Source organism: Python bivittatus, unplaced genomic scaffold (genome assembly GCF_059951505.1).
Source record: "Python bivittatus isolate LINGU-HERP-01145 unplaced genomic scaffold, Pbiv_v1 ctg000080_np1212, whole genome shotgun sequence".
Lineage (NCBI taxonomy): Eukaryota > Metazoa > Chordata > Lepidosauria > Squamata > Pythonidae > Python > Python bivittatus.
In genome coordinates, this window is record NW_028277035.1 from 90,450,778 (window position 1) to 90,464,830 (window position 14,053).

Below are 14,053 nucleotides of genomic sequence, written 5' to 3' on the forward strand. Positions count from 1 at the left end.
TGGGCTACAACATCTATGAGAACTTATTCAATGCAAGAATGACATATGAGGCCATGATGGACTTGCTGTCTAGAGGGCAGGACAATGTCCCAAACTACAGTTGTGGAAGACCAAAAAATCTGTTGACTGTGCTTGAAGGGACTAATTCTGAGCTTTTAAATGATGTGTCAACAATGCTGGGCATCTACAAAATTCCACAGGTATGAATGAATGCTGAACCTAATTCTATTTCCTAAATGATTCAGGTGTTTTGCTACCAGCTCACACTTAGGACGGTTGCAGCAGTATCTCGTCATCACAGAATCACCATTTGTGCCCTTCTCTTCCAACTTGCCACAAGCAAAGTCAATAGGGAAGCCAGCAGGAAAGTTCTGCTAAGTCCCCCACCTGCCTTCCTGTGCAATGCGCTGTGCCTTCCTTTGCCGGCCATCCTGTACTCATGGTGCACCATAGCACCCCCATCCCCCAACTCAGACATGGCTTATGCCAGGCCTCCCAGGGCATCTCCCACCCTCCTGTGGCACCGCTGCACTCCTTACCTGGGACTCCCACCACTTCCCACTTAACAACCCACATGTCTTCAGTTTTACAAAACAATTAGGACTGCCTGGATTGAAGTCGCTAAGTAATGCAGTCAAAAGGCGTTGCACTTTAGGACTGCATCACTCCTATCACCTGACTTCCCTCGAAGCGAATGAAGGACAAAAAGTATGTTCCCCTTTATTCCAATCACATCCAAGGAAGCCACAAGGATTGTTATGGAGGAAAAAGAGGGGAAAGATTTCTTTAAGAGGGTCTTTCCCCAATTACACCTAAAGACAATAAAGATTCCAGTGACGTCATTTTTCTACTGACTTCCCATAATGTTGCATCGTCCCCAATCTACAAGCTGAACAATATATTACTAGTACTTTGCACTTTGTTCTGACACTTTCCAAGGTGTGTAAAATCTACTTTACTTATCCTCCCGTGACCTTGGAGGGAATGAAGGTAACTATCAATGACTGAGAAGAAAGACAAGTGAGACACAGCACAGTTCAAGGTTAGCTATAAAGAAATTCGCTGCAGTGGAAAAAAGGCCTTATGTTTAAGCACTGATTTTTGTCTCTAAAAGCAGGACAATAACCCAACTTTTCTATTTCTTTGTAGATCAATTATGCGGTTATCAGTCACATTCCTGAGCATAAACACCATTTTCCTTTTTTCTACCGGATGAGTCCAAAACAAGAGCCTCCTCACTTGGCCATTGTCAAGCTGCTCCTGCATTTCCAATGGACATGGATCGGCCTCGCTGCTCCGGACAATGAGAGTGGAGAAAAATTCAGAAGAAACTTTGAGCTTGTGGCCATCAAGAAAGGGGTTTGTGTGGCCTTCTCAGAAAGCCTCCCAGTCCTAGATAAAGAGAAAAGAAAGGACTTCCTTCTGTATTTTAGCAACAGTGAAATAAAAATTATTGTTTGTCAGTTGGACTTTCAGGCCACATTAATACTAACAGTGATAGTACTAGAAATTGAGAAAGCTAAAAAAGTGCTTGGGGAAAAAGTGTGGATTGCAACATCTTTGCCAGACATATGTGTGAGATTTTTTAATCGAGTGTTTGATCTCCAGCAGAAACATCTTTTGTTTTCTTTCTTAACTCTGGCAAAGAAAAGGACACAAAATTATGATTTATATTCATATCTGACTACTAGTGAGAAGTTTGGGAAGACAGCATTTCATTGTTCCTTTTCACACCTTGTTTTATCTAAGAAAGTTTGGAAAAGATGCAGAGAAACAGAGAAGTGGGAAATGCCACCCCATGATGTGGTTGCAAGAATCCTGTCTGAGGATGGCTCCAGTATTGCCACTTCAGTCCAGGCTGTGGCCAGAGTCCTCAATGCTGCCTATTCCTCCCACCTGAGTCAGAAAAGATCAAGGATTGGAGACCATCTCATACCCCAGGTGGTACAGCCATGGCAAGTAAGACTTTCCTCTGAATTTCTGCTAATAATCCCCCTTATCTCCCTCAGAATTTGTTAGAAAGAGACAGGGTTGGAAATGGGGTGGGATATTTCCCACAATTCTCCAGGTTTGAGTGTTTGTTCTGATCAAATGTGGAGGGTTGGAGAAAAAGAATGAGAGAGAGATTCTGTTGCTAGATCTCCCGCAGTGAACAGTTGTGCTTGTCTGGAAAGCTGGGAGAACAAGGAATCAAGAGGAAGGCTCTTTCTGTATTTGCAGAAAAATCAGCACCAGGATGCTACAGTAAACATCAAGTCTCTTGATCATCCAATGTTGGCCTGATTTTTTATATATAGACCAGGGAGTTTTTTCTCACTTCCTGTCCTGCTGCCTTAAGGGGATGTGACATCTATGCCCTTCCCAGTGTCTTCAGGGAACACCCAGGTCAGTTGACTTGATTTACACTGCAGTTTCCTAATTGTTGTGCAGCAATTTTTCTTCTCTATTGGTCCTGTCACTTAGGACTTGATACCAAGATCATTTCCTGGCTCTTTCTCCTCCTTCCAAAGCTAAAAATTGGAATTTGTAGCCCAATCTTTTCTCCCAGCCCTTCTGGTCACCATCTGTTTGTTTCATAAAGTGATGAGGTATCAAGTTGCAGAACCCAGAAAGACCATAACAAAATATACAGTCATGATTTGCTGCCTCCATTGCCTTCATTTTTGTGAACATGCAAATGGCCTGTTGTGTTTCTGCATCCCCAGCATCTGAGAAAGGAAGCAATCTCTCTGGTTTTGCTGCCTTCCACTTTCAGGGCATCCCCAGTCAATGGAAAGTACCTCCTCCAATCATAGCACAGCACAGGAATGGGCAGCTCTGAGTGCAGGACTATCTGTCATCTCTAGTCTCCTCCTCTGGCCCTTCTTATACACCCAAGTCTTAGCTGTATCCAAACAAACACCAAGATCAGAATAGAAGAGTTCCTTAGGATGTGTCTCCCTTTCCAAACTCGATGTTCGAAGCCCTGCCCATTTTAGATGTGTGTCTTTCTCCCAATCATTCCTCCCTTTTTGATATCATCAACCCTCAAAGAATGGTTGCCCCTGCTAGGAAGGCATAGTCCTTTCCACATTAGAGGGAAAAGTATATATGACCAACCCTGCTGTGCAGCTCTGTTGGACCATGCCCCATGGCTGCTGTGTCCAACTCTTTAGACATACAACAGCTGAGTGGCAACTCCTGACCTGTGACCAATGCAGAGGGAACATCTCCACTTCAGCTTGAAACAGTCAGTATCCCACCCCTGCTGGCTGTAATGAGGACTGCATTCAGCGCTGAACAGAAAACCTCATGAGGCACAGGTTCGAATGAAAGTTAGTTTATTCAGGCGTAATGCGTAGCGGTTACAGACAAAGCCAGGATTGGATTGGCACTGGTTCTTACAATAGTTTTAAAGGGTTCCATCTGACCTGCAGTTGCCCCTCAGTTCCACCCCTTGCCCTTGCCCTGGGCTACCCATCTGTCCGTTTTGATCTTCCTCCCCTCACCTTGATGGCAGATTCAGCCGGTTTCTGTTTGTGTTGTAAAACTTTTTCTTCTTTCTGCTTTCTTATGGTGAGTTGGAGTGGCTGTTTTAATCTGGGTTTGAATTGCCTGCTGATTGCCTCTGCTGCATACCAGGTGTTGCTAGTTAACTTGCAGTTGTGTGTTTCCTTGCCTTGATTACCTATTGCCTGAGGTGGTGAAACTGACCATGAAAGTGACCAACGGCTCTGAACTGCCATGTGCTGAATCTGACACTGGCCACCTCAATTACCCTCCATATTCTGCAGCTCTCGATCACAAAAAACACAACTTTTATTGGGTACAGCTGAGATTGACCTGAGGTTTTTCACTCAAGAGCTTCAGATGATAGGAAGGCAATGTGGTGGGGACAAGACACAAAAAGGGTATTGCCAAGACTGGTTTTGGACATGGTTAGGTGCAAGTTAGGAAAGGCCCAGAAAAGAGCTTTTACACACTTGTTCAAATCCCCAAGATTTCTTGTCCATTTCAGGGGCTGTTCAACTTCCAGCCAATGTTCCAGGTTTGCCTCCCACATATAAAGTACCATGAGATCCTAATCTAGATGGACATTTAAGCAAAGTGGAAGCACTGCAAATGTGAAATGATATAAATCAGAAAAGTCGCCAAGGGAGATGCTGAAGCCAAACTTTTCTTTCCTATAGCACCCGGATGGTTGGATGTTTCCTTCTGGAAAATGACATGGCCAAAAGCAGAATGGTGGGGGCCAACAATTACACAGTGGAGGGAGGCAAGAAGGTGGCATTCAGAGATACACCAAAGGAGATACAACAATTCAGCACTAGGCTGCTCCAGATTGTCCAAGGTTAAGATGAAGCTGATATTGTAGAGCAGCAAATTTTGCTGAACACAAGCAGAGGTTGAAATTTTAGACCAGTAGTAGGGAAACTGTCCTAGTGAGATAGCCACCTTACACATCATCTGATTGCGGGAGTCAAAATATGCTTGTGACTTGAGAGTAGCAATTTCACAAAACAAATCAGCCCAGAGATTGTTTGAGGGACAGAAAAGACATAGGGAGTAAATCCTTAATTAGATTTCTCCCAAGCATCAGAGTAAGAGAAAGTGAGCTGAAGTAGCCCCATTTGGACTGAGGGATCAAATAAAAATGTATAAGGTACAGGTGTGATTCTCCATGTCTTTCTAGCTTCACCCTTTTCTAAGAAACTTCCAGCTTTACAATCTTTCAGTGGATGATATCTATTTGGATGAGAATGGAGACCCTGCTGCTGACTTCGATATCATGGACTGGGTAGTATTTCCCAACAGGTCTGCTGCTGGGGTGAAAATTGGGAAGATGGAAAGAGAGGCCTCTTCGGAAGTCAAATTCTCCATCAATGAGAGTGCCATCATATGGCCAACATCATTTCACCAGGTGGCTGAGTCTGTTTGTTTGTGGGTTTTATTATCGTTCTGCTCCTGTATAACCACCTGAGTTTGCAGATTATTAGCCTTGTGACTCTGATCCATGGTCTGTGTCGGAAAAAGGCAGGTGGAAGGTCCATTTCTTCTGGACCTCAGAAGTCCTACTGTTTACTGTGGGAATCCTGGCAGTGTTGTGGGGCAGGATGGGAAGCCTTGTTCCTGGGTAGCCCACTGCTGCTTGGAATTGAGATTTCAGACCTTACATGTTGGAAGAAGGCAGAGACTCAAGAAGAGGTTATAGTAACTGCTTTCCAAGGAATTGCAAGGGTAAGAGGAAGCAACCTTATGCTTCTCCTGCATTTTCAGCCCTTCAAGATAGATCAGAGTAGAAATTCAATGTCATGCAGGTCAATACTACTTTTTGGAAAGCTACAGTAACTGCATCTTGGAAGTCTGAATGTGCCTCCCCCTTCCTTCTCTTTATCTTTGTGAGAATTAGGGAGGGTTTTCTCTGGGACACTTGCATACATTACGGTCCTGGCATGGACTTGTTCCTCTTTTATCTGACCATTGTCTTTGTAGAGGCTCTTCCACCTGTCCCTCAGGGTCACTCCCACTGTCTTCTACAGCTTTGGACTACTTTCAGAGATGTGTTAGTCTGCCATTTTCCTCAACAGAAGTCCCATGTTGCCTTTTCTTAGAATAGGAGAACAGATGCTAAGGACCCTAGCCAGAAGGGACTCACAGTTTAATATTGAGGAGATTGTGGGGAAAAATCCTCCTGAAATGGTATTACTTCTTGGGTCTCTGGTGAAGAGGATGATATTGAAAACGAGGTTTTGAAAAACATGTATTCACTATATTTTGAAAAGTCCTTGAAAGTATATTCTTGAATTTTACCAACTGAGCACAATCAGCCTGCAGAATTAGGACATTTGGCAAGGAGAAATCCTTTACGACTTTGGGTTAAGAATGTTTTATATATTTATTTATTATATATCAGATTTGTCAGCACCCATCTCATTGAAATGCCTCTGGGCAGTATACAGCAGAGATAAAATCAATTAAGATACAATATAAAAGCTTGTTGTTGTTTAGTCCTTAAGTCGTGTCTGACTCTTCGTGACCCCATGAACCATATTGCGCCAGGCCTTCCTGTCCTTCACTGCCTCCCTGAGTTTGCTCAGTTTCATGCTCATTGCTTCAGTGATGCTATCTAACCATCTCATCCTCTGCCGTCCTCTTCTCCTTTTGCCTTCAATCTTTCCCAGCATCAGGGTCTTCTCCAAAGAGATCTCTCTTCACATTAGGTGACCAAAGTATCTGAGCTTAAGCTTCATTATCGATCCTTCCAATGAGCAGTCAGGGTTGATTTCCTTTAAGATTGACTGGTTTGACCTCCTAGCAGTCCAGGGGACTCTCAAGAGTCTTCTCCAGCACCACAGTTCAAAGGCATCAATTCTTTGGTGCTCAGCCTTCTTTATGGTCCAGCTCTCACAGCCATACGTTACTACTGGAAAAACCATAGCTTTGACTATGCGGATCTTTGTCGGCAAGGTGACGTCTCTGCTTTTTAATATGCTATCTAGGCTTGCCATAGCTTTACTCCCAAGGAGCAAGCGTCTTTTAATTTCATGGCTGCAGTCTCCTGCAGTCTCCTGGGCTCTGCGGTGATCTTGGAGCCCAAATAAATGAAGTCTGTTATTGCTTCCATTTCTACCCCTTCTATTTGCCAGGAATTGATGGGTCCAGATGCCATGATCTTAGTTTTTTTAATGTTGAGTTTCAAGCCAGCTTTTGCACTCTCCTCTTTCACCCTCATCAAGAGGGTCTTTAGTTCTTCTTCACTTTCTGCCATTAGGGTGGTATCATCTGCATATCTGAGGTTGTTGATTCTCCCTGCAATCTAAAAGCAGTCTTAAATAAGTAATAAATAAATTCCAAGAATTGATGGAATTGGCGAATAACTCAGGGAGCATCGTCAAGGCACTAACCACCCCTAGGGACAGTTAGAGCTCCTGTTGCCCCATGCACACTCTTTAATCCTTTTTGGAAAGCTGGTAGAGTAGGGGCCCACCACACCTTTGGGGGGAGAATATTCCAAGGGGTGGGGGCAACGGCAGAGAAGGCTCTCCTCCTGGCCCTGCCAGCCAACATTCTCTTGCTGACGGGGTCTGCAACATGCCCTCTCTGCCTGACCGGGTGGGACAGGTTGACATGATAGGGGTGCGATGGTCCCTTAGGTAACCTGGAGATATGCCATGTAGGGTTTTAGAGGTGATAACCAATACCTTGAATTGGACCCAGAAGCAAACTGGCACCCAATGCATCTCCCACAGCAAAGGCATTATATGTGCCATCCTAGGGGCACCTAATATCATCCACGTGGCTGCATTTTGAACCAGCTGTAGCTTCCAGATACTCTTCAAGGGTAGCCCCATGTACAGTGCATTGCAGTAGTCTAACTGATAGATGACCAGGGCTTGAGTGATTGACCAGAGAGCCTCTTGATCCAAGAAGGAGCATAAGTGCCACACCACATGAAGGTAGGCAAAGGCTCTCCTGGCCATGACTGCCAACAGCTCCTTGAGCAGGAGTCGCAAGTCCAGGAGGACTCCCAGATTATACACTGGGTCTCTTTGGGGCAGTGCAACCCATCCAAAACCAAACATGGTAAATTCTAGGATACAGAGGTGCCTCCAATCCACAGCCACTCCATTTTACCAGGGTGTAGCTGAAACCTGTTGCACCTCATCTGGACCCCCACAGCCTCCAGGAAATGCAAATGCTGGTCACAGTTAGGCAGTTAGGCAGTTAAGACACCTGGACCCACCCACATGTCATCTCCTGAGTTGCTTTAACCAGCTAGGAGGAACATGGATCTAGTTGGCAAGTTGTGGTATTCACCGTTCAAAGAACCCTGTTCACTTCCTTGAGTTCAACAGGATCAAACTCTTCCCACATTTCAGAGTAAGTCTGTACCCTGGGCATCTGTATAGACCATGTTGCACACTTGGTATCCATGTTAAAATGTTGGAAGATCTTCAAACATTGTTACTGTCAAGAACCAGTATCAGGGCAACCTCTCCTTCAGTTCATTGCAGATCGTGCTCTTAGAAAGAGCCAAGGATCCATGGAATATAAACCCAACTCAGTGGTGGAGTTTATTCATTAAGCTATTGTGAGATTTGGTTGGATTCTGTTCAATTCTCTGGGTGAACAATGATGGTGTATAAAGGTGGTTCATAAATTTGCACAATGTGTAAAACATATGTTTCTCATGTTCAAAATACCATGATTATAACAAACCATGTTTTAGCCCAGTTCATCAACACACACTGTAATTCGTTTCCATTCAGATATGTAATCCCCCTAATTCATATATTTCCCCCCATTTTCTTTATGTTTAGAAGGTGCCTTTTTCAAGGTGTACTGAAAGTTGTCTCCCAGGATACACAAAGCTCACCAGAGAGGGAGCACCAGTTTGCTGCTACGACTGTTCTCCATGTATGGAAGGAACAATCTCCACCCAGGAAGGTAGGTGGCTCAGGAGCAAAGAAGAAGCACCATCCAAGTACAAACAAGCCTGATCCTGATTAACTCCCAAGCCCGGAGAAGTGTGTTAAATATGTCCATGTGCTGAGAAAGCCACCACTGAAATAACCAAGCTCTCTATTTTTCTTGCAAAAAGTCCCATAAGCCAGACCATTTGACTAGAGGGATCTAGGGGTGTCCCTGAGAGCAGTAATCTCCCTTCTGCTGGGATTAGGGCCACAAGTTTTACAGCAGAAAGGAGATATATTTACAGGACATACATTAGAAAAATAAGCAAAACCAGTACCTAACAAGCTACCAACAAAAAGGGTCCTAAAGCACATGATCCATCTGTCTCTGCTTGGGAAGAAAAGCAGAAACAGTGATCTGGGTTTAGCAGTCATTTTGAGGAAGAGCCATCAGTGTGACAAAGAAGGAACCCAGAGTAAATCCTTAATGCTGTATCTCCACTCTGCTGACTCCTTTTGGTCACTTGGTCAGGAGATGCTGGAGAGTCAATGCCACCCAATTCATGAGCTAGACTGCAATTATTTCTGTTTTTCAGATGCGGCCCATTGTGAAAAGTGTCCCGATGACCAGCATTCCAATAAGAAGCAAGATCAATGTGTCCCCAAAGTTATAAGCTTTCTGTCCTATCAAGAGACGTTGGGTCTCATGCTGTCTCTCGTTGCTTTTTTTATGTCTTTAATAACTGGCTTTGTTCTAGGGATCTTCATCAAGTACCAAGAAAGTCCCATAGTCAAAGCCAACAACCGAGATCTCACCTACATTCTCCTGATTGCCCTCCAGCTTTCTTTTTTATCTTCATTTCTATTCATTGGTTGCCCCAAGAAAGTGACCTGCCTTCTTCGACAAATTGCCTTCAGTGTTGTTTTCTCAGTTGCTATCTCTTCCTTGCTGGCCAAGACTGTCATGGTGGTGGTGGCCTTTCTGGCCACAAAGCCAGGCAGCACAATGAGGAAATGGCTGGGGAAGGGTCTGGCCAACTGCATTGTCTTGTCCTGTTCTGGGATTCAGGTGGGTATCTGCATCATATGGCTGGGAATCTCTCCCCCATTTCCAGATGCCGACCAATATTCTTACCCAGGACAGATCCTGCTGCAATGCAATGAAGGCTCAGTCACCATGTTCTACTCTGCCCTCAGCTACATGGGCTTTCTGGCTATCATCTGCTTCTTGGTGGCTTTTCTAGCCCGCAAACTGCCAGGGACTTTCAATGAAGCCAAGTGGATCACCTTCAGCATGTTGGTTTTCTGCAGCGTTTGGGTCTCCTTTGTCCCCACCTACCTGAGCACCAAAGGGAAATCCATGGTGGCTGTGCAGATCTTCTCCATCATGGCCTCCAGCCTGGGCTTACTGGGCTGCATCTTTATACCCAAATGCTACATCATTATCCTAAAACCTCATCTGAACACAAAGGAGCATCTGATGATGAAGAGTGATGAAATCTCTTAATTTTGGAATCTATTTTTTCTATTATTTACTGCTAACTTAAAGTAATATCATTTAGAATTAAAGTTGTTTATATGTGTTCTCAAATGTTCTTTCCTTGCATGTGACTTTGAACTTTAATGGCAGAGAAATGACATTTAATTAATAACATAATAATTATGTTATTTTATCATAATCAATATTCAGGCATAATCATAACATTACTAGCATTAATAAATGAGACAAACAAGCATTTTTAAAGATAAAATTGCCTTTCATTTTTAAAAAATGATTAAGAAGAGGCAGAATAACAGTAACACCTTGAAAAGAATAACCAGCAACAGTCAGTAGAAGAAGGTTCAAATTTCACAGTATCACAAATGAGAGATTTATGTACAGCTGAAGAAATAAGAAAGCTTTTGATAATTTGGAATGTCCTTTTGTATTCTTGGCTTTCAATTGCAGCTTGAATTTTCTCATGTGGATAGAATAAGAGGCCAAGATAATGGTAAATGGATTTTTATCGCAAAAATTAAAGCATTTTTTAAAAATAGTTTTTATTAAAGCATTTTGCATATATAATACCAAATACATCCAATGGAAAAAAAAGTATTATAATGAAACCAACAAAAAAATTGTCCCATCTCTCCTTATTTATTACTATTGGCATTTGAGTCATTAGTAAGGGAGAAATAGCAAGGGGAGCAAATTTGGGGAATCAAAGTGCCAGATCAAGAACAGAAACTAGAATTATATGCCAATTATACTCATAGTTAGTCACACAAAGTATTCTTTTCAATCCGTAATGAAATAAATACAGCAACATGGTTCTATATCAGGATATCAGATTAACAATAACAGTACAGAGAGGATTAGATGGAATTTATTTGAAGAGGAAAAGCAACATTTGCAGTAAAGAATACACTTTAATATTACTGTAAAACCAATTCAGTACCTGGAAATTTACTTAACAAATTTAATGAAGATTTATTCAAGAATAATCATTCATCATTTTGGGAAAATACCATGGCAGAAATCTTAAGATGGAAAATGTTAAATCTGTCCTGGATAAGAAGAACAGTAAACTGAATATTTTTACCCAGTCTCAACTTACTATTTCAAGTGATTCCAATAAGGATTGAAAATAAAACACTGAACGAGCAGCAAGGACAAATCACTAACCTCATTTGTTCAAACCAAAATCTAAAGAATAAATTTAGGATTTTGCAAGACATAAAACAAAGAGGTAGACTAGTTGTAGTAAATCTTAAACTATACTCTCAAACCAGCTGTTTGACTTGAATAACAGGTTGGGTTAAATGGCCATTCGGCTGAGATAGCTCTCCCAGAAGGCTTGCATCTTTGGCTAGTTACCAACAGAAGCATGCAGTCCATAAGAGATGACTCAATTGTAAATAGTATAGTCCTTCTAAGGGAAAGAGTACCAGGAAAAGATCTTATCCTATCAGGACAGGGTAGATCTGGAGGAGTAAGGAGATGGCCTTGAAGGAAATATGCAAGGGAGAGAGAAATGAGTTTGAAAGTGCCCTCTGCACATGGGAAAGGCCGTGCTGAAAGTGCTGAATGGAGCGGCTGCAGCCAGGCAGAAAGAGCCACCGCCTCCCCACTTCCTGTCAGCCTTGCAAGGTAGTCCAGGCAAGAAGCACAGCCAGAAGTACTAACTTTCTAACTTTATTGTAAGATTACATGAACAGAATCTTCCAATTCTGAAAGGGCATCTCTCCCCCCTTCACCTTTACAGTCCAAGAAACATTGTGGTTCTACCAGGAAATCTGTGAGGAGAAGCACACAAGCACTCCCCAGCCTGCTGAGAGAGATGCAACTGACGGGCACAGATTCACCCAAATTGTCCATCCCAGCATCCCAGCCACCCAGTTGTAGCTATTTGATTGGCATAACAGTCCCCTCAAGTGGCTTATTTAGCCACATCCTGGCTTCTTCAAGGATGTGCTGGCATCCATAGGCAGCCGGGTTAGCGCACGCACATACACACACACACACAAACACCCACCTTAGCCTAGAAAAGGGAAAGCCAGGCCAGAAGATGCATGGGTGAGTGGGAGAAGGAGGGAAGAGGAGGGGATGGCCAGCTGACTTGGAAGCCAGGAGTGATGTTTCAACAAGTGGAATAGCTAGAGGCGAGCCAGAGGGCTGATAAGCAACTGCCAAGATCGCAAGCCACAGTAAGAAGCCCATCTCGGCTTGATTCCTGTCTGGAGCTTGTCTTGGGAGCTCAGCTTGGCTGCTCAGTAGCAACATTGCTTCTTGGCAGAGCTTGGAGTTCAGCCTGGAGCTTGGTAACCACTTTGTTTTGCTCCCACACCGAGGCAGCACAGAATCCCCAGCCAGGACGAGAACCTTTGGAGGGAGGCATGGCCTGTATGCCACTTCACAAACTTTAAGACTTGGACATCTGTACAGACTGAGCCCCAAAGGGCAACTGCCTTTTATTAGGGAATGTCTGTGCTCAAATATAGAATTGTGAAAAAATTTCAGCTAAGCTGTGCTGTGTCCAAGAATCACAAAAAAAACCCCTCTCACATAGCAACAGTTAGGAATACTTGAATTTAGCCCTCAAGACAGCCCTGTCTTATATATCCTTTAGTGTGAAAGAAACAAAGGAGAGCCACTGCATGGCTTGTATATCTTGTGGTATCTGCTTCCTGACTGACCCATCTTGAAGGGCTGACATCAAGGGAAGGAATCTTACTGTTCCCACTCGTTAGTGAAAAACAATTCATTTTAGCAAGAACCCACATGGATACATATTGAAGGTATAGTGCCAGATTATGGGTCCCTCAGGATGGGTCAAACTCACCATGTCCTGAGGAAGAGCTGAAGATCATCTGAGGTATGAATGGGATTCACGCTGTGGCTGGATAAAGACGTTCAGGGCAGATATCCAAAATGAAAGCACATCCCAGACAGATGGTTGCCCAGCCCATGTGTAAATACATCGAATGAAGGAAAGGCCACCACCTTTTTAGAATCCTTGATTTTACTCTTAAGCTTCTCATACTTGTTGTAATGGTATGTGAGAAAGACCTTGAGATATGGGGCGAAGAGATGCTGCTTAAGGAATGGTGAGATAAGAGAAGGCATAGCCCACAGCTGCATAATGGGAAGAGAAAGAGGTTCAGAAGGGTCCCTCCCTAGATTCTCAGGGTATAAAGGAGATGGTGGGAGATTTGTAGGTTCAGACTTGCAAGATTCTGATAATGTATCCTTACAATAAAGTAGAATTAGCTCATCTGGTTGTGTTTCCAGTCTAGTGTACTAGGGAAGACTGACATCAATCACTGTTCCTGTGATGGACTGGAATGGGGGGAATAGGGGGGTTAAGAATGTGCTCTCGTCTCCAGAGGAACGTGGTAGAGATAAGCGCAGGAAACTGGCACCTCCCTAAGACATTCCTTGATATGAAACTAGCTGAGTCTGGGACCTGGTATTCATTCTGAGAAGATTCTTGTTAATGGGCTGTAGCTATTAAACCTTGCTGATTGAACCTGCATGGTCTCCTGGAGTTCCTTGGGCTAGGCCTGACATCAATCTTCTCAGAATCATACTACCTTCCAGTAGAAGGAGTAACATCATGGCTACAGATCCACAGGGAGCTAATTTGACCCCTCAAATGTTGGCGGCCGCGCTCCTACAACATCAGCAGCAAGTGGATGCACAGATTAATAACCTGCAAGCAGCTATGGGACAATTGATACAGCAGGTCGGACCGGGAGTCCAGCAGCCACCTCCACCCCCACCACCAGTGTTGCTGCGTTCGCCTGGTAGCATGCCCGAGAAGTACGGAGGTGAGGTGGAACAGATGAGAACCTTCCTGGCACAATGTGAGTTGTTCATGGACGGCAGGCCAGGAGAATTTCCTACAGATCAAACAAGAGTGGCTTTTGTGATGAGTTTATTGAAGGGCTCGGCAGCCAAGTGGGCTACCCCCCTCATAGAGATAGGGAATCCAATGCTCAACAACTACCAGAATTTCGTTACAGCATTCAGGGGCACTTTGGAGACCCAGTGAGGCAATTAACTGCCTGTTGGGACATTCGTAAACTCAAGCAGGGCGGCAAACCGGTAAAATTGTTTATTGCAGATTTCAAGTTATTAGCGGGAGATGTTGAATGGAATGAAATCGCTCTTATAGACC

The 14,053-nt window shown here is 43.7% G+C and overlaps 1 protein-coding gene across 1 annotated transcript; it reads left to right on the plus strand.

Annotated features, from left to right (window-relative positions):
- The first annotated feature begins 3,694 nt into the window (after positions 1 to 3,694).
- Positions 3,695 to 9,900, plus strand: LOC112542787 (vomeronasal type-2 receptor 26-like). The gene is made up of 4 exons (XM_088134720.1): positions 3,695 to 3,805; positions 4,673 to 4,903; positions 8,304 to 8,427; positions 8,990 to 9,900. The coding sequence occupies exons 1-4, from the start codon at positions 3,695 to 3,697 to the stop codon at positions 9,898 to 9,900; spliced, it is 1,377 nt and encodes a 458-aa protein (XP_087990846.1).
- The last annotated feature ends 4,153 nt before the right edge of the window (positions 9,901 to 14,053 follow it).